Genomic DNA, 19,049 nt, shown 5'->3' on the forward strand with positions numbered 1-19,049 from the left:
TTTAATTTCATTCAATAGGTCTACTAATCTAAAAATTTAATATTTAAAAGTACTCTTTTTTACTTCCAAACGCGTTTAAAAGAAAATTTTGAAAATAAAGACACTTTCAAGTTTAATAATAATCTCAAACATGATTTAACAACTCAATTTATTTTTCTTCATAAATTTTGTTAGGATATTTGTGATACATTAAACCTACTAACAAAAATTGGTTAGTGGGATTTGGCGCCATGTGGTGCCATTTTGTTGTTGGCGGAGCCATTTTGTGGTTGGTGTTAATTGAAGGGTAGGATTTGTTTTAGGCATTTCGTTTTTGGTTAAAACATAAATAGTGTTTTGAAAAAAAAATTAGAAACATGTTTGGGAACGATATTTTAGGCGTTTTGTTTTTGGCTTGTGTTACGCTACTGTTATGATTTTGAATTATGAATAATTGTCAAAATAAGAAAAAATAACTTTTTTGTGTTTTGGTCTTAGGCCACTGTTCATGAACTGTGTAGCACGGTGTAAAATAAAATAAGGCTACACCAACCATGCTTTTGTTGCCAAAATTGACATTGTATTTCAAAAAAAAAAAAAGCAGAAACAAAACACATGTCAAATGGGACTGAATTTTCAATAATTTTAATATTTTACAATAAAAATAATTTAAATATTGAAAGCAATGTCGTATTTTTCAACTAGGCTTATATATTTGGATCATTTATAAAAAATGGAGAATTTGTTGTCCTTGGCTATTGGCTATTAATATGGCAAATCTACTAAGGGCGTCACTCTAATTTACCCAAAAACATACGTTCAAGTTTTTCGTTTTTTTTTGGAAAATAAAGCAACTGACATAGAGTTAAAAGTATTTACAAAGTTTGTCCCCGAAGCCCAAATACAAAGGATAAACAGGCCCAAATGGGCAACAAGGCACAGGCCCATTCAAAACAAAGTGACTCATAGTAACTGACATTAGCAATGAGAACACTTTAGAATCAGTAAAAGCTAAGTAAAGCAATCTGGAGGGCGAGGAGGTGGTCTACAGCACGACGGAGGGAGGTTCCATTCTAAGAGGATTGATCTTGAGAGGCTGTGCAATCCTTTAGAAATCCCAGTCTCAGAATTGAGGTGATGGAGTAAGTGATTTTGGCTAGAAGAGTTCTTTGTGAGCAGCTTCCCTTCTTGAAGATTCTACTGTTGCGTTCTTCCCAAGTGTGATAGACAATTGAAGAGAGACAGATCTTCCTAACCAAAATTTGTGGAGAATTGGACTTCCACATGAAACTTACCAGCTGCACCAACATGCTCCAGGCACACACACTCACCGGCACTCTCTCTTACACACACAAATTGGGTCTTTCTCTATACGCATAAACTCACACAGGCACACACACTTCTGATCACAACAATTTCGCGAATCGAACAATGAGTAAAGAAGAGTCGTCGCAGTGCGAGGGAAAGACTCTGGACCTTTTGAACCAATTCGAGCTCATATTGGAAGCTGATCCTTTAATGTAAGTCATTTTTATTTGTTCCATTCATTTTCAAGTTAAGGATTTGTGATCATATCTGTAAGTTTCAGTACTTGATTTGAAGGTTATGATTTGTTGTTATTCCGATTTTGAAGTCTATAGAAGGGTTTGTGATCATCTCTACAAATTTCAGTGCATATTAAATTAGAGTTACAGACTCAGTAATTGATTGGTTTTTAAGAGATTGTGATGCTTTCTTCATTCATGTCTGCCACTTATTATTCTCTATATTCCTTTGATTTCTTATGCTTAAACACAGTTTGATCCCTTACTAGAGAATGTGATTTTTTAGTTAGAAGATCAGAGAGTTGAATCAGGGGGAAAGTGGCTGTGGAGGTCTATGGTTGTATCTGAGAGAGATAATGTTAGAATAGTTGTGGGTCTGTTGCCTTTAAACATGGGGAATTTGGGGGTACGGGAAGATATTGGGTACGCCAAGCATACCATGTCAGTTTATTTATTTATTTATAATAAGTGCACGTCTTGGTAATACCCAACCAATGAAAATGCACCATATCAGCTTCTTGTTAGCATTTTTTACACCTAGGACAACTCTGTAAAAATTTGTCCCGTGTAAAAATTGCTGACAAGAAGCTCATATGGTGCATTTTGATTGGGTGGGTGCACCAATAACGTGGTATGACTGGCGCACCCAAACCCATGTAACACTCGTACTAGCTCTGGCACCCCTTGTACTCCTCAAAACCACAACCATTGATCTTGAGTTAACCATATTCCAAAGAGGAAAGAAAAGGGGCAATGAACCCCTAGCTACTGCAAAATTAAGCTGAAGGTGATTAATTTTTTTCCTCAGCTCCCTTTCAGATGGCACACAATTAGGGGAAACTTTTTCACATACTCTTGTTAATTTTTTTCTCCCGAAGAATTATACACTAGTGGTGCACATAGAAACTTTCTATCTGAATTTGTTGCTTCTCAATGGTTAAGAGAGCTTTGATGTATATGAAATTTAGAATCCCATATAGATGAAAGGTAATTAGTATTTCATTGTTTACAGCCGATTTTCTCTGCGTCGTTGTCATTTATATTACAAAATCCTGTTTCACTAAGCAAGTTCTAGGACGCAGCATCCTACTTTTATTTATTTTTTTAATTTTTTTAACTTTTAACTCAACAGGCTAATCATTTATCAAATGCATGTTAAAATATTATTGGACAATTTTGTAGTATATAAATGTGTGTTTGTGTGTGTGTCTATTAGTGGTTTTATTATTTTTATTTTCTGCTTTCGCCTGAGATCTATAAGTGACTTTATTTATGTATTACCTGTCTTCTTTATGTGCTATAAATTTAGATCGTCTTTCACTCTTTTGGTCCTGTTAGTCCTGCTGATGATATTTGGTTCATTGTGGGTAGGAGTGCAATTTTTCATTTAAAAGTTGTTATAAGTCTTTCTATGGTGTTGTAGTCCCACTAAATATTTTATTTTTCTTTTTTATTTACACCTAGTGATGAAGTGGGGTTTATTCATCCATCCCAATTTGTTTCATTAAATGAAGAAGCAGGCGGTCCCCTCCTCTCATCTGTTGGAACTGTGTTTCAGTCAGCAGATGGTATCGTGAGATCAAAAATATCCGAAGCTAATTCTTCAGATACAGTTTTCTGGAGTAGAGATCATAAGTTGGGCATTTCAACCCAGGTTCTCTTTCCGTTATATAACACGGCCAAACATGCATTTATGGTTGCACTTGAACAATACAAGACACGTATTAACTTGACTGTAGAGAAAGATGAATCCAGTGAGAAAAATGGGTTAACTTGCTATTCAGCTTCCTCAAACATCCTCGAAAGTGAAGTTATGAAGCACAGCAGGGCTCTTTTGTTGCTAAGCAGTGATTTTGGAACTGCATGGAATTCCAGGTTGTTCCCTATCTGTAATCTGTTTTCTGCCAACCGCTTTATTCTTTATTCTTCGTTTGTATTATATATGGTGCTAATTATGAAAGTTCAGGGCAATTCTCTTGAAATGTTTGTAAGCATTGGTCTTAGTTGATGAACTGAATACTCTAGTAATGCCATCTATTGGTACACTTACTAGTAGTCTGAATGTGTAGCTTTGCATTTGTAATTTACCAACCAATGCTCCAAACCTTATCCAAGCCTATCTAATCCATTTTTGAAGGAAGGTTGGTATACAAAAAATATCAGTATGATTTTTGGTTTTTATTCTTTTGTATAATTACGGAGCCTTCATTTTCCTCCCACCTTTAATAGAATGAGGAGTTCCAGTGAGAGCAAATGCTAGGTCCGTTCTCAGCACGCATGCTATCAGTCTGATTCTTGTATGAGATCATATGCTCTCCATTGGATGGATGGAAAGTACGAATGGAGGAGCCTCTACATAGACTACGTCCTGGATATTTTTATGAAGTAATTATGGGCAATTTATTAGATCCCTTTTATTTTAAAACCATGTTTACGATTTTAGGGGTGATCATGACAAGGTATTACTAACGGATGATGAGATTAATTAATGATGCAGGAGACATTTTCTTAGATTATTTAATTATAAGCATACAAGGAATTTAAGTTATCACTAATACGAATTACATATTCTCTTAAAGGATTAGGGCAGGTGAGGTAAAAGAGGCTAAATGGATAAATGGAAAAGATTGTAGGACCCAAATCACTATTGAAGCATTGAAGTGTTTTGGTGATGATACAGCAGTTTGGTTACATGTAATTGTTTAACAAGAGTTTACAGGATAAGAAGATACCTGATGGAAGAAAAACACCTTGTTGTCTATATATAAGAACAAAGGGTTCATCTATATATAAGAACAAAGGGTTCAACGCCGCAATATTTATCGTGATATTAAATTATGAATTTTTGTGTTTATACAATACATTTTTGGAAAGAATAATTGCGCCAAGGTTATGACATTAGACAACAGTACCTGAAAAGCACTCTGATCCTTCGTGCAGGAGATTTACATGGGTACTATTTTCCTACCAAAACTAGTATTAACGAAAAAAAGAAGAAGAGAAAATCGAAAGACCTCCATATGGAATTTATTGACTGTTGAAAAGCATATGATAGGATTCTTAGGAAGAGTGTCAGTTTGGAGGGTTTTAGAAAATAAAAGAGTATCAGTTATATGTACAAAATATAATTAGGGATATTTATGATGAAGTTGTAACTTTTAAAAGTAGGAGGAGAGAGAAGTTTAAAAATGGCCATTACCAGTGCAAGTTCATAGGGTGCTAGGAGAGGAATACTAGAGACAAACCTAACTTTTCACATTATTTTTTATGAAGTGGGTGCTCTCAGCCTTGAACCAGCTTACTAGTACTCTCAGCCTGATCTTTTACCATTGCACCAAACAAGGAACCGTTATATTTTTAGTTAGCTGTAAATGAACTTGTAAGGTGTTCAAGAGGATATCCGGCTGTGTATGTTGTTCGCTGATAGCATGGTTTTAATAATTAAAACTGGAGTATGGGTAATTTAGTAAATATAGAGAGATGTTCTAGAATCTAAAAGTTTGAGGTTGAGTAATTATAAAAAAAAAAAAATGTTTAGGTTGAGCAAGACCTTAGGGTATATATATTGTAATTTTAGTAAAGTTAAAATTCTAAAGTGAGGAGATGCATCATTTCAGATTTTCAAAGTTTTAAGGAGGTAGCAGGAGTCTGAAATTTTGGTACCTGGGAAAAGATTTGTCTGAGGCTTGTCTGTAGAGCAGTAAATCTCTATGTACCTTTTGGTAGTTTTTTTTAAAAACCTTTTGGTAGTTTGTTTCCCCTCTAATTAACAGAATGCGGTTGGCTGCTTGCTTTGATTGATGGAACATGAAGGTGTTTAGTTCCAGAGTATTACAGAGATTCTTACATGTGCAAGGACCAAATGGTTTTCTTCTTCTTCTTCTTCTCCTTTTTTTTTTTTTTTTTTTTGTGGTTCCTAACAAGAATTTTATAGTTTCTTTCCTAATCATTCCACACACACACACACATATATCTCAAAATTTGTTGACTTATCCACCATCCTTCATTAGGTTTACATTGCTTCCAACGCTATTTATTGAGTCAAATTGTTTAACATAGCGGTTCAATCTGAGCTGCGATACAGGTCAAGTGTTGCTATGTCTGGCACAGCAAAAGAGCCAGGATAGGAGTGTCTTGTTACTGTCGGATGGAAATGTTTACATGAGATCTGGATGATCTGGCCCATGGAAGTTTTGTGGCATTTATTTTACCTGCATGGGATCTAGTCCTTGAATAACTTGGAACCATGTTTTCTATTGCTGTTATTTGACATGATACTATAGAATATGTTTTCAATCTATCACCAATTGTGATTATGACACTTTGTTATATGTTGTTTATATATTGCAGGAAACTACTTTTGTCTAACAACCAACATTATCTGACTATGATTGATGAACTCCTCTTGTCATCGTTGGTTCTTTCATATTCACCAAAAAGTGAAAGTGCTTGGAGCCACAGGTAGCATTAGTAAGGGTCTTTTTACACTTTTGTAAGCAAAATAGTGATGAAAGCTTGTCTTTTTAGTGGTGTCCCTAGTGATGAGAAAGAGAATATTTTTTATGACAGAAAAAAGATAACTAATTTTGACTCCATCAGGACAAAATAAGACTAATTTTTCATATTTATTGATCTGTTTCACTTTTGTGAGATGTATGATTTGATTTGTTTAATGATGATCCCAGATAGATATGTATTGAAGTCATTTCTTATAGTTATCTTATGTTTCCATGGTTCATCAAACCCAATTCTTATTAATGTCAATTATTGGTAGGCGGTGGGTGATCAAGATGATTGCTGGAAAGTGTTCAAATCTGCAAGAGATTGTGGAAAAAGAATCTGAGTTAGTGAAAAAGATAGCGGAGGTTTAATTTCAGAGTGGGAACTGGTTTTATTATTGTTAGGCTTGTATATTATTCCTGAATAGTCTTCTACCTTTTTCCCTTTGTTTCCTTGAAATGATATTTTAGCTTCCTCTACTCCTATACTTCTTGAGTTGTTCTATATATATATTTATGTATTGTGTGTCAGAACTGAACTATTATTTGGGAAATTTTTGTGAATGTGATTATCTAGACTTTATTATTATTATTATTTTTATATAAAAAAATGTGATTAGCTAGAATGTAGCAAAGAACATCTAACATTTAAATGGAAAATAGATCATATCTGTTTGTGACATAGCTTTTTTGAGCTTAAATATTATTTGCTTTTGAAATGCAATATTTGTTTTTTTGAATGGTAAAGCAAATTTATTGATAAGAAGAGAAGAATGTGCTTTTGAAATGCAATTGCTTGTTGAATTTCTTGCAAATTTATTGATAAGAAGAGAAGAATATACTTTTGAAATGCAGTTAGTTGTTGAATTTCTTTTGATGTAGATATTACTTCATTTAACTCTTGTTTTCTAATCACATAAAGAAAATACTATATTGTGATCATTACTTGGAGATGATGAGTAAATCTGCAAGGGAACAACTTCACCAAATTTGCCAGATATAAATAGAACTACAAAGAGGAAAACATGGGAAGAGGGATGAGAGCATCTAAATCTGGAGGGTATTGTACCAGGTCACATGTATCTGGTTTGTTCAGTTGCATGTTTTCTAAGTTTACTGGAATTTGAGTTACAGATGCATCAGTGGCATCTTATAGATTATTTTTCAGGTTGGAATTCATTTGCTCTTTGCACTTGGTTGATGTTTGAAAGTGGCATACGTCCTGACAAGTAGCGATTGAGAAAACAATTATCTCCCACTTAAACTGAACATGTGAGAGATTGGGGTCCGTGTCTCTGGTTTGGACCATTTAATACCCTTTTGCGGCTTGAACTCGATATCAGGGTTCCTCTGGGTACGGTTCAAGTTCTTTTTATCATATAAGTTCATAGATTTTAAATTAAGAGGAAAGTTGGGGGGTCACTGGTTCCAATTTGGGTCATCCTGCACTGCTTTGGCTTTAACTCCTTTTGAAGGTTCTTCTGGAAACATGTTAAAGTTCTTTTAACCATATTAGTTACATGGGGAGCATGGCATTTACTTAATAAAGTCCATATAACTTCTAACCAAAAAATTCGTTCTTTATGAATCAAGTGCCATTCAAAATTTTGAAATCATAAAATTTGAACAATAATAATAATAATAATGTGCAGGGCTTGTAAACATCACCATAACGGAAAGTTTTAAGGTGATAAGTAGAAACAAATTTGTTTTGGATAGGGTTTTGGTATATTTAAATTTTGTTACTTTTTTTCCTTTTTCAGCACTGGATAGTGGTGCTCAAAGTATTGGCAGGAAGTTTATTAAATGGTTTCTTGTAGGGACACAGTGATCTTCTATTTCTTAATTTGGTAATGATACTGTTCTTTCTTTTTCATTATTATCATTTCGAGTGATGTTCAATGTGCCCATTGGTATGCTCTTAGATATGCTTTGAGTCAGCCTCAAGAATTCAAATTTGTTTTGCTGCAGTAATTTTAGGATAAGAGAGTTTTCATTAGAAATTGTGGCCATTTGTGTGTGGAGTCATTTATCCGTGTGCTGCTTGGAATGGTCCATTATTGTTGCTTCTCCCAGTATATATGTTAGATGTTAACCAATACTTGCAGAAAATGTGGGAATAGAAGATGAGGTACCTCTAGAATGAAGGGTGGAGTTGCTTTTGGAGTTCCAATAAATAACCTGCCTATTGCAACCATTATCCTCCGTTCATGAATTATGTTCTTTTGCTTGTGGAGCTTTAAAGGTATTTTTTTTCAAGTACTGCCGAGGACTGATTCAAATATAAAAAACGGTAGAATGGGATCTATAAGTGAAAATGGAAGGGCTGGCAAAACTTGAGGGAAACTAGAATTGCTTTTAGTTATGTAGTCTTTTCTTTCAGTTTTCTACTCTCTATCTTTGTTTCCTCTTCTGGCTAAATTGTGTTGGAGATCAGAGAAGCCATAGAAAGATTTTTCATGGAGTAGAGGATGAATTAGCATTTCATTTTGGGAGGGATGAATTCTTTTAGGGGAAGAAATAGGATAATTCTTCCTAGCAAGCAAGTTTGGAGATCTTTTGGCAGAATGAGAACATGAGAAATCATCATAACATGTATTCTGGTTTCAGGACTGAGGTTGAGCTCCTTGCTTGTGGCCTATTTTGGGGGAGAGTTTAAAATTTTTATTATCCTGAAAGTCTACGAATTACGAGATCAAGTATGTATTTGGAACACATTTGGTGCTGGGAAGAATACTAGGTTGTGCTGCCAGATCACCACAGGTTACTGGACGCAAATTGGGTGAGGTTCATTTCTTATTAGTCTGATGGATTGACTTAAAAGATATGTGATCAAGATTCTGGACCATGTCTATTGGAGGAACATTTATGATTGGGGCATAGATGATTATATAGATAATGCATTGCCCAATATGTCCCTCCTACAGGGTGTTAGGAGAAGAAGATTGGAGACCTACTTAACCTTTTGCAACAAGATTAGATGTTTCTACTAAATGCTGTATTCCATCTAATTAATCCTATTCTGCAGTCTATGTCCACTTATGGGGATGCTAGGAGGGGAAGATTACAGACATACTTAACCTTTTACAACAAGACTATATGTTTCTACTACCTTCATCGGTCTAGGACTGATCATTAAGTGTTTGTGTATGAAAGAACACACGACTTCCGTAAAAGTGTCCGTACAAAGCTCTAGAGAGACTCAGGTTCAACTTTTAAGTCTATTCATCTGCATTTATACTCCCTTTCTATTTATATACTCACACTTACTTCTGTTTGTTCATTTTCCCATCCACTTGCGAGAGAGGGTTGCACATGAGGGAGGGCATGAGAGCTTGTTATACATTGTTTGGTCCTTTCCGTAACAGTTTAAAAGTGTTGGTCTAGTAGTTATATGTTATGTGTGTGTATTTATATATTTGCTACATTGGTAGTTTAGAAATCACACTATATTACTTACAACACACTGTAATAAGGTTATTTCTTTAGTTAAAGGCTTTCATTGAAGAGGAGAAACCTTCACTTGTTAAGTTATCTGGGTCGAGATCTCTTCTATCCTCTCAAAGCCTCCATTTTTTCCTTTATTTATTTATTTATTTTGTTTTTGACCTTTTCTTTCTTATTTTATTTTATTTTATTTTTCCTCCCCTCTTTTTGTTCGAGCATCATGTTATTGGCCATTGGTAGGGCATGTGATGCTTGTGGCCTTCGGCCCAGGTTCGAATCCCCAGCCCATCAATTGTTAGTTGCTTTAACTTCCAAAAAAAAAAAATCATTTCTAGCCTCCACTTGTCCATATTCACATTTATACACGACCATCCTCTGATAACATGTATTTTTCATGCGGTTGGCCTGATTCTATTTTCGGTCTTTTTTGTTGGATTTGAAACAATATCCCTGTTTGATTTTTAAGGAATTTTTAAACTCCAGGTTTGAACACAAGTTTTCGTGTAAATGTTTGCATCATGTAATGTGATATATAAAATGATCCTTTTTTTTTTTTTTAAAAAAAAAAAAAAAAAAAAAAAAATTATTTCTTTTCATTCTTGAGGTAATATGTGGGATCTTTTTAGGGCTTGAAGATGAGTTTTTATGAAGTTCCGTCACTCCAGTGACGTGGAGCTCCCTTAATTGTAGTATTTCTATAATATCAAATACAGAAAAGCACATATAAAGACCAAGGAACAATCTCATAGATGTAGATTCTATGCGGGTCCAAGGCTCCTGGCTTGATTTCCTCTTGACTGAGAACCTGAAACTATTCAATTAACTCTGTCATAATTCTGAAGTACTTGAAAAAAAGAAGAGTATAAGTAAAGGAAGAAATACTATTATTCCAGCTACATACTTAGACATTGAACGGATACTTTTATTTCGACATATATTCTTGGTTATTTTCACTAGAATTTTGAGTAGCCATGGTACTAAAGCTGCCATAGTGTACATTCACTTTTCATCATTTAGAAATGACAGAACTCGTGTGTTCTGATGGAAAATCAGGAAAGTGAGTCTAAGTATATAATGTTGATAAGATATTATGTTTGTGATTGCAAAGTTAATTTATTTTGTCCATTTCTTAAAATGAGGCATTGCAGAAGTAAACAGGTAATAGCTTCCCAGCATTTTCAATAAGTTTGAAAATGTATTTCCTTACTTTTGTGCTTTGAGGAAAACAGGGGGGATTTTCCATTGCCATTTCAAAATTTACTGATCCCAAGGGACTACTTAATGTTTGCACTGGAGGTTCCTTTTCAAGTTGGATACTCTGTACCATATTTCTGTAGAATGTTATTTTAGCTTTACATGAGTTTTCATATTTTTCAAATGTATCTTTAGGTTTAGATGGTAAAGATAAGGTAGAATGGTAAGGGAGCATATAGGGGCAAAAGGAATGGGCCTTATAGTAATTTGGTTCTCACTTTATTTGCAGAAATCAAAAATGAATTACCGTGCGTGGAATCACCGTTGCTGGTTAGTTTCCTACATGTCAAGAGGACAGGTCAGTTTCTAAAAATTTCCAATCGTGCAAGCATTTTGTTTGTTGCAGTACTTTTCGGTGTCCATTTTTAATTCCACTCAATGTGAATGTGTTGGCCTTCATATTCTTACAGGAATTAACTACTCCAGTTTCCCTACTTTTAAACGCGTCTAATTTGTGTTCATTTTCAGATTTCAATCATTTTTTATGTTTGTTTGCTGTGTCTATATCAATGTGTGTGTTTTGTGGCGTGCACACATGCTTGGAGTCATACTAATATATGAAACTAGCCTTAAGTCACTTTATGCGATTCTCGTGCACTAAATGGATGTAGTTCCTGCACATTAGGTGTTGCATGAGTTAAATAAATCAAGAGATTGGGCTGGATTACACGTTGCTGACAACTCTTGTTTTCACTATCGCGCGGTGAGTTCCCCTTTATTTCATCATAAAGTATCTCTTTCATAGAAAAAATCACTTAATTACTGCATAAATTTGTGTAAATATATTTGTTGTGTAGCCATGTGATCAGTGTATCCCTCTAAGATTGAAAGGCAAGTTATTATGTGTATAGGACAGAATGTTTGGCAGCTAAGAAACAACATATGCACAATGTGAGCAGGAAAAAAGTAAAATGTTGAGATGGATGTGAAGCAAGACAAGAAAAGCTAGGATTACAAATGAATACATACGGGAGATAATTGAAGTAACACCTATTGGAGATAAAATGAGAGAAAATCAATTAACATGTTTTGGACATGTGTAAAGAAGACACAAAATGAACCAGTTAAACCATTGGGCACTAGCCTAGATGGTATGAGCTCTCCTTCCCAAGGGGGAGGTTAAGTGTTCGAGTCTCATTAGGGACAAAATATAGTGGATGAGTGTGAGTTTGCTTGAACTTCTGAAAATAAAATAAAAAATTGAATCAGTTAGAAAGAGTGACATGGTCCAAATTTAGGGTAATATTAGGGGAGGAGAAGATCTAAATTAACATGGATAGAGTTAGTAACAATAGGCATTTCTCGATTTTATCGATTGAGACTATGATAACGTGTGGTTTGATGAGAACACAAAAATAGGATTCATGAAGCCAACACGATGAGTTGGGAACAAGCTTTGTTTGTTATTGCTGTATGTGTTGTAGCGAGTTTATAAAAGGTTGTCAGAAAATGCCTCCAATTATGTTTGTGGAATTGCTTTGTAATTTCAGAGTTTTTGACTATGATATGTGTGTATCATTATAATCATCTTTCAGACCTCATCGATATAATTTGGATGTTGGTGCATGATCATGTCTAGCCAAAACACCTTTTATTTTTCCCAATTATTTATGGGTTTTAGCAATTTTTGGTCAATGTGGAAGTTCATTTCATGCTAGGCTGCATGTCAAAGGGCTATTACAATTTATTATGCAATTTCAAGCTGAATCCAAGGCCATAGCAATTGACATTGGGCATGCTCTAGTTTATGATTCACAGAAAAGCCCTCAGATGCTGTTATCACCCTTATGCATAGCTACTGCTCCTTTATTTTCCTTCATCTCAGGTTTGGATAATCAATCATAGTTTTTGATACACATCCATTTTTATATTTCATTTTGGCCATTACTATTATGGTACATATTACTCCTCTCTGTAGAGACAAATTAAAACCTAGATCTACCAAAAATTTATTGATGCTGATGCCAACTGAGCTATGGCTTGTATTTGTTTGTCAGACTTTGTTCTTGGAACAATAATAAACCTGAAAAATAAAAAATAAAGAAATGAAAACCACAGATCTAGAGAAGAGCATAAAGGAAAGCGAAAAATGCTTAACATCCGTGTCTCTGTGATGTGCATTTACTCTGAGCTCTGCAAAATAGCAAAGAGGACAAGCTGTATGCAGTTATTTTGGTGCTGTTGCTACCATTTTTTTTCACAGTCACAGATTTTACTTATTGGCAGCGGTTAATGCTCAGGATGTTAGAGGATTCATGGCATAAACAAGATACAAATGCATGTTCTGGCTGTGATGAAGAACTTCATCGAGTGTGGAAGGTATTCTCTTGTATTTTATTTTTCTTTAGTTTCATTGCCAAATATCTTCCGGTTTTTCTGCAACAAGTCTGCTACATGCTTCTATATCATATACGTCTCTGCATGGTGCTTGTGTATGTGGTGATTTCTGTTGTCAAAATGCTAAATTCCCTTCAAAAGTAGCATACCTGCCCTTGTCTATAATACTCTGTCTCTAATTGCTTTCGAATTTGCATAGCCACGCCCCTAGGAACATACGAGACTTGTTCCTCATTCGAGCTTTCTCAAAAACTTACCAAAGGAAAAAAGTTTGCTTCCTCTAAAATTCCTTAAGTGCTTCCTCCTTGATGAGTTCTGGTTGTTCCTTTGAAGTTTGGGGTATTTCTCTGAAAACATTGTTCATTGTTATATAAACTATGTACAATATGTTACTGTAGAAGCTTGAAGAGCCTTTATTCAGTTTGAATTTTGACCTCATAACGACTCCCACTCTCTCTACCTTCAACGGTTAGCTTATCATTACTTATAAAAGAAAAAGAAGCCCCTAGCTTGACCATAGCGAGAAAAGAGGTTAGGCTATTATTATGTTTCTGAAATCACAAAATGTACATGTAAAATAGTAACAGAAAAATAATATTAAAATTTTCATGAGTTGATAATTCTTTTAAGCCCCGGCGAGTTGTCTAATGTTTCATTTATGGGTTGTAAAACCCCAGTGTGGATGTGGATGTTGGAGTTGGATTATGAAAGTGGTACTCAGATGGATTCAGCAAATCCAGAAAAACAAAGATTTGTTTAATCATGTCATACTTGAGCAGTATGGTAGATCACAATCGACTTTATTAATTGGTTGAAATTAAATAGTTTTTGTTTTACAGGTTGCATCTCATGTTTGTGAGCCTTGGCTTATTGCTTCTAATAATGCCACGTTAGTCACGCCAAAGCTCTTGTAGTACAATTACATTTTGGCATGGATTGGTCATGGGTGGGATTATGGGTTTCGATCATTGCCACTGAAAAAAGAAAAACATATAAAGTGCATTTAGGGATAGGCACTATACATAGATTACGATACATCATGATTATCGTGTTGATTTTGTCAAACAATAGAAGAATAGGCAAGAATCACGTTGGAGTGTCTCAATAATTTTCAGTTCAAAATGATACTAGACTTTCTTAAAATGTTCAGAAAAATCATATATACCTGTTACAATTAAATTGTTAAAGATATATGGTATAAAATCCCTGCTCTTTGACATTCTAGCATGCACTAGTTAATGGGTTTTTATTGATTAATTACTTGTTCATTGCAACTTACACTTTTGTCTCCTTGCGCTTTTAGAAACTCTTTCAAACTCATTATCTTGATTGTGTGATATTATATGGGTGTCACAGGAAGAGCTCGAATGGGATGAGAAGTTGATAAAGCTTTACATAGGGAGAGAGGTATCTGGGTTTACTATAGCTCTTCTACTTTTCAAGTACATCATAGTTAGCAAACCATTCACATTATCAATTTATGTGATGGATCCAGAAAGCATTCTAGTATTTTGACATTTCCACACGGACAAAATAAGATTGGTTGTTTACTGATATTTATATAATCTTTCCAATATATTACTCATAATGGCCTTGGACCCATGGCGAGGAGCCATGGAATCATAAAATAGTTGACATCCATCAGGTAAAGCACTCCTAGAATTCAGTCTTTTGCGCAGACCATGAGAAGCAAACCTTGCAAAATGCCTTATTGGTGTGCATTGGTGGGGACAAGTTCTCATTGGTCATAGTTGTATTTTTCTGTTTCTTGAAGTATACTGGATAAAGCGCCTGTCAATTTCTTGCTCTCTCATGTTACAGCAGTCCCGATAATACATCCGAAATATTACAACCCTTTTATGATTTTTTGATGCACATCATTTGTGAATTTAGAGATGGGGCCTAAATGCACTTCTGCAGAGAAAGGCACTTGTTGCACCGTGACACCCATCTACAGGTTTATTCCAATAATCCTTTATCATGTTTGTCTTTGGCAGTCCCTTTGGCTTCATCGCCGCTTCCTTTTGCTGGTTTGGATAAAGCATTTTGCAACCGATCGTAGTGTTTCCTGTCATCTTGATCGTATAACTAGCCTAAGTCATAACATTTATACCATAATGGATAATGAAATGCAACTCTTCCGCTCCTGCTCAACTGTTCTAAATAATGACTTCGAAGATTTCCAAGCACAAGCGACGCTTTCTGCTACTTATATCTTGTGGTTGACAAAGGTAAATATAATTTCTTTAGTTCTGCTTGCACTTCTTTTACATAACTGAATCTAAGTCTTGGTTGTATCCTTGTGTCATCAGCAAATCTGCGATTCTTTCGGGTTTGATCTTAAAAAGAAGTTGCAAGTGGAACTAAAGATACACCTGATTAAGGTATGCCCGGAAAAGACCTTCCTTTGGGATTCTTTAGTGGGCTTATGTGAAAGCATATAATCCTTGTATTAATATAAACTTGACCTCTTCCTAAGTAAGATCATCCTCAGGTTTTTAGCTTTTTCTTTTTCTTTTTCTTTGCTCTGTTGGGAATGTAATACGCCTATTGGTGTCATGTAATCTCCAAGTTATAAATGGTAAGAATTTAAATTGTTTCGCTGTTACCATTGGACTCTCATGAGGTCATGTCATACGCCCACAAAATTAGCAAAATGTGATCAAATATTTAACCCTCCGGTTTACTCTACGACGTGATCATGCTGAATATCATGCTACGGTGAAAACCCATTTCCTGTCAGTCTGAAAATGGTCTTGGAAGTTGAGTTCGAATCTACTTGTGTGATTAAAGCTTGATTTCTTCGAACAGATGGTAAAGATACTGTGAGAGAAAACTTCTCATGATCAACAAGTTAAAAAAGATATCTTGCATATCTTAATAGAAGTCTGCCCTCGGGGGAGAAACAAGATGAAAGCCACGGAGGCAGGCGCAATTTTTTAGCTTGTTGAAGATTGGGTAATCCTGAGAAGGTGTCTGAGCTCGTATTGTGTGTTTTGGCTCACTTGTGTTCTTGTACTGATGGAGAAGAACTTGAATGCTCCCGGTTTTGTGATGAAATGGTTTCACACACTAATTATGCACTGACACGTAAATAAGAAGGCATCTATTTTAGTGGGCCGTATCATTGTATGTTAGTGTATGATTAGTGCATGATACCATGTCATCACTGCATCTAAAGCAGAGAGCAACTTCAAAGGCACACCAACGACATTGGCATGGTGTCGAGAAGGAAAAGGTTCGTGAGAATCTCTCCAACAAATATGATGATAGGTGTCACAGGGGTAAATTCTGAACACGAATCTAATGGCTTGTGATGGCACTAAGCCAGAAATATGAACAACTTTTCTCTGAATATCTAACTTAGCTCAGCCAACTCATACTTGCTGCCTAGAACACACAGCAAGTAAAACACTCTCACACACAAGTATAATTGCAAGAATGTAAGGATAATAACACTCACGAATTTACAGAAGCACAAGGCTTCCAACCTTTTACTATTATTCACAAAACAATACAAGGAAATGTCTCAACCTGCAGAAGTATACAAAAGTCTCTCACAACACAATTCTGTGTCTCACTCCCAATCTGTCCTTTCTACAGAATCCACATTAACAATATATAGGCAAACTCTCAAAACTGCCCACTAAAGTGGTGGATGACATCCCCATCCACCTAGGGTCGTGCTGGCACCTTCTAAGTGTGTTAGCACTGCATATGCAGTTGACAAGCCCAACTGCTAGCTTGTTGGCACGCTCTGCTCATGTCACATGCATGGGAAGTTACTGAGCACACCTTCACTCCCCATAATATATGTACATGAGGGGGAAGTGTTAGTAACTTTCCCCAACCAACTGAGCCCACTTAGCCATTTTCTGTAACCATCAGCATAGTGGAGAAAACCGACTCCAACTGCCTATGCCACATGCATGGAAAGTTACTCAGCACACCTCCACTCCCCAAAATGAATGGAAAGTGCTAGTAACTTCCGCTAACCAACTGAGCCAACTTTGTGAACCTAGCCCGTGCCAAGCCCACTAATCTGTACCCATATATAAATGTCTCAAAGTGCACGGCGTGCCAAGTCATGCACGCCTGTGTGCACGTCCGAGTGCACGCCTATAAGCGAGCTGCTGCACTCTGGCGCGTATGACGGTGCTCATCTATGCGCGCCATGCCTGAACGCCCGTGTGCACGCGACTGCACGCCCGTGCCCACACCGGGTTGAACCCCTGCCCGTGCGCCCGCCTAGTATAACCATCTTGTTTGCCATTCGGTAGTTTGGATGCTCTCCTCTTGTGTAACCATCTTGGAGTGGTGCAACACGTGCCCATGCATGTTGGCTAAGCCCTCTAAGCAAGCCATGCCATAGCCCAACTGATGTGCTCAACAGACCCCTCCCTAGTATAGTTCTAAGGAAAATCAGCACTCTGACAGGAGTAGACATCACATATGCTTGAGGAGTCATAATGGCCTTTCAGACTCTTCCCGACATCCAAATCGAGTGCTGTCTGCGCCAACCATTTTTTATGGACTCAACGTACCTCTCATAAAGATCTCGAGCCAAAACTCTAAACTTCACTTTTCGCCATATTTACAAAAATGCCACTGGGCACCCCCAGTGCACGCTGACAGCATCCCATGGTTGTCAGGGGGCTTGTCAAGGTCCTAACCCCGTAACAATAGGAGAAATACTTTATTATTCCGGTTGTAGTGACATGGTATCATGAACTGATTAACTATTAACACTTAATGATATGTTTTATTGAAAAAAAAAAAAAAAAAAAAAAAAAAAACAAAAAACATTTTATGACAAGATATAATTAATTGATGGCACGGGTCACAAAGTATACCAGGGCAAGATAATCTCTCTTACTGGGTGATTCACATGCATATGATTTCGAGGTAACGGTAACCTTTTATGCCTGTCTTTCTTTCTACCATATTTGAAAAGAAATAACTTCACACCGGGTATAAAAGGTGCTTAATACATTTTTAACTAAATAGCCATTTTATTTGGGCTCCACATAATTTTGGTTTGGTATAACTGTCACATGGAAAACAAACAAATGATCTTACACATATCCACATAATTTTGGTTAGGTACAACTGTCACATAGAAAACAAACAAATGATCTTACACATATACTTGAGACATTTTTAACTACTGAACTACATGAATCCACACCATCATATTAAAAAATGAAATTACTTTTAACACCAAATTACTTAAGCTCCACTCCACTTCAGACGTGCCTGCCACATAGAAAACAAAGAAATCCTAAAGAACCACATGAACATTTCAAATCCCATTATTGTTTTACTTACGTTCCAGGTTCCAATTCTTTCTTTCATCCACGTGCGGCATTTTCCTGATCCTTAAATCTTTAATGTTAGGAAGTGTGAAGAAAATAACAACCATGGAGTTTATACACGGTGAATAAATATGATTGAAGTATTTAAATATTAAAGTTATATTATCTTGAATAGTTTAACTTGATATTAACAGGTAAAGTTTTGTGTATCAAATTTTACTATAACTCTAATGTATCAAATCTTACCGTGACTCTAATAACTAAAATAGTGAGCTACTTAGCCCCTATCTTGCAAAATATACATCAAATTGCTTTGCTTAAAATGGAAACAACTTTTTTATACGCGAGTTAGATTGCACGTGCATCCGACTCTCCTTAGACTCCGCGAAAGTCTCGAGCAAAAATAAAATATGAACTAAAAACACCTTATAATTAATTTTTAAATTTTAGGGTAAAATGCTTAGATACTCCCAAGGTTTGCCAGATTAAAGTGATGAAAAAAAGCCTAAACAGCCCTTCTGTAATTTTAGCTTTAATTAGTAGGACATTTATACAATCACATCTTATACATGAATTGGCGGTATATGTACTCTTGAAAAAACAATTGGTTTTGTTTGTTTGCCAAGAGAAACTGGAAAGGGTAAAAAAATGATCTATCTACAGTCTCCCAAATT

The 19,049-nt window shown here is 35.7% G+C and overlaps 1 protein-coding gene across 4 annotated transcripts; it reads left to right on the plus strand.

Annotated features, from left to right (window-relative positions):
* Positions 1 to 983: 983 nt before the first annotated feature.
* On the plus strand, positions 984 to 15,668 carry LOC132311703 (uncharacterized). Of its 4 annotated transcripts, none has more exons than XM_059809747.1 (10): positions 984 to 1,499; positions 2,988 to 3,398; positions 5,874 to 5,984; positions 6,298 to 6,388; positions 10,953 to 11,021; positions 11,349 to 11,426; positions 12,950 to 13,042; positions 14,417 to 14,467; positions 15,058 to 15,291; positions 15,373 to 15,668. In XM_059809747.1, exons 1-10 carry the CDS (start codon positions 1,411 to 1,413, stop codon positions 15,502 to 15,504), a joined length of 1,359 nt encoding a protein of 452 aa, XP_059665730.1. In that variant the 5' UTR covers positions 984 to 1,410; the 3' UTR covers positions 15,505 to 15,668. The 4 variants fall into 4 exon arrangements, 3 of the variants coding, with proteins under 3 accessions (XP_059665730.1, XP_059665732.1, XP_059665731.1); XM_059809749.1 differs by having other exon boundaries at positions 3,082 to 3,398; XR_009483081.1 differs by lacking the exon at positions 15,373 to 15,668 and having other exon boundaries at positions 12,964 to 13,042; positions 15,058 to 15,146.
* The last annotated feature ends 3,381 nt before the right edge of the window (positions 15,669 to 19,049 follow it).

Source organism: Cornus florida, unplaced genomic scaffold, assembly GCF_030987335.1.
Source record: "Cornus florida cultivar Cherokee Brave unplaced genomic scaffold, ASM3098733v1 CherokeeBrave_3.0.0_Hap2_Chr06, whole genome shotgun sequence".
In the NCBI taxonomy this organism is placed as follows: domain Eukaryota; kingdom Viridiplantae; phylum Streptophyta; class Magnoliopsida; order Cornales; family Cornaceae; genus Cornus; species Cornus florida.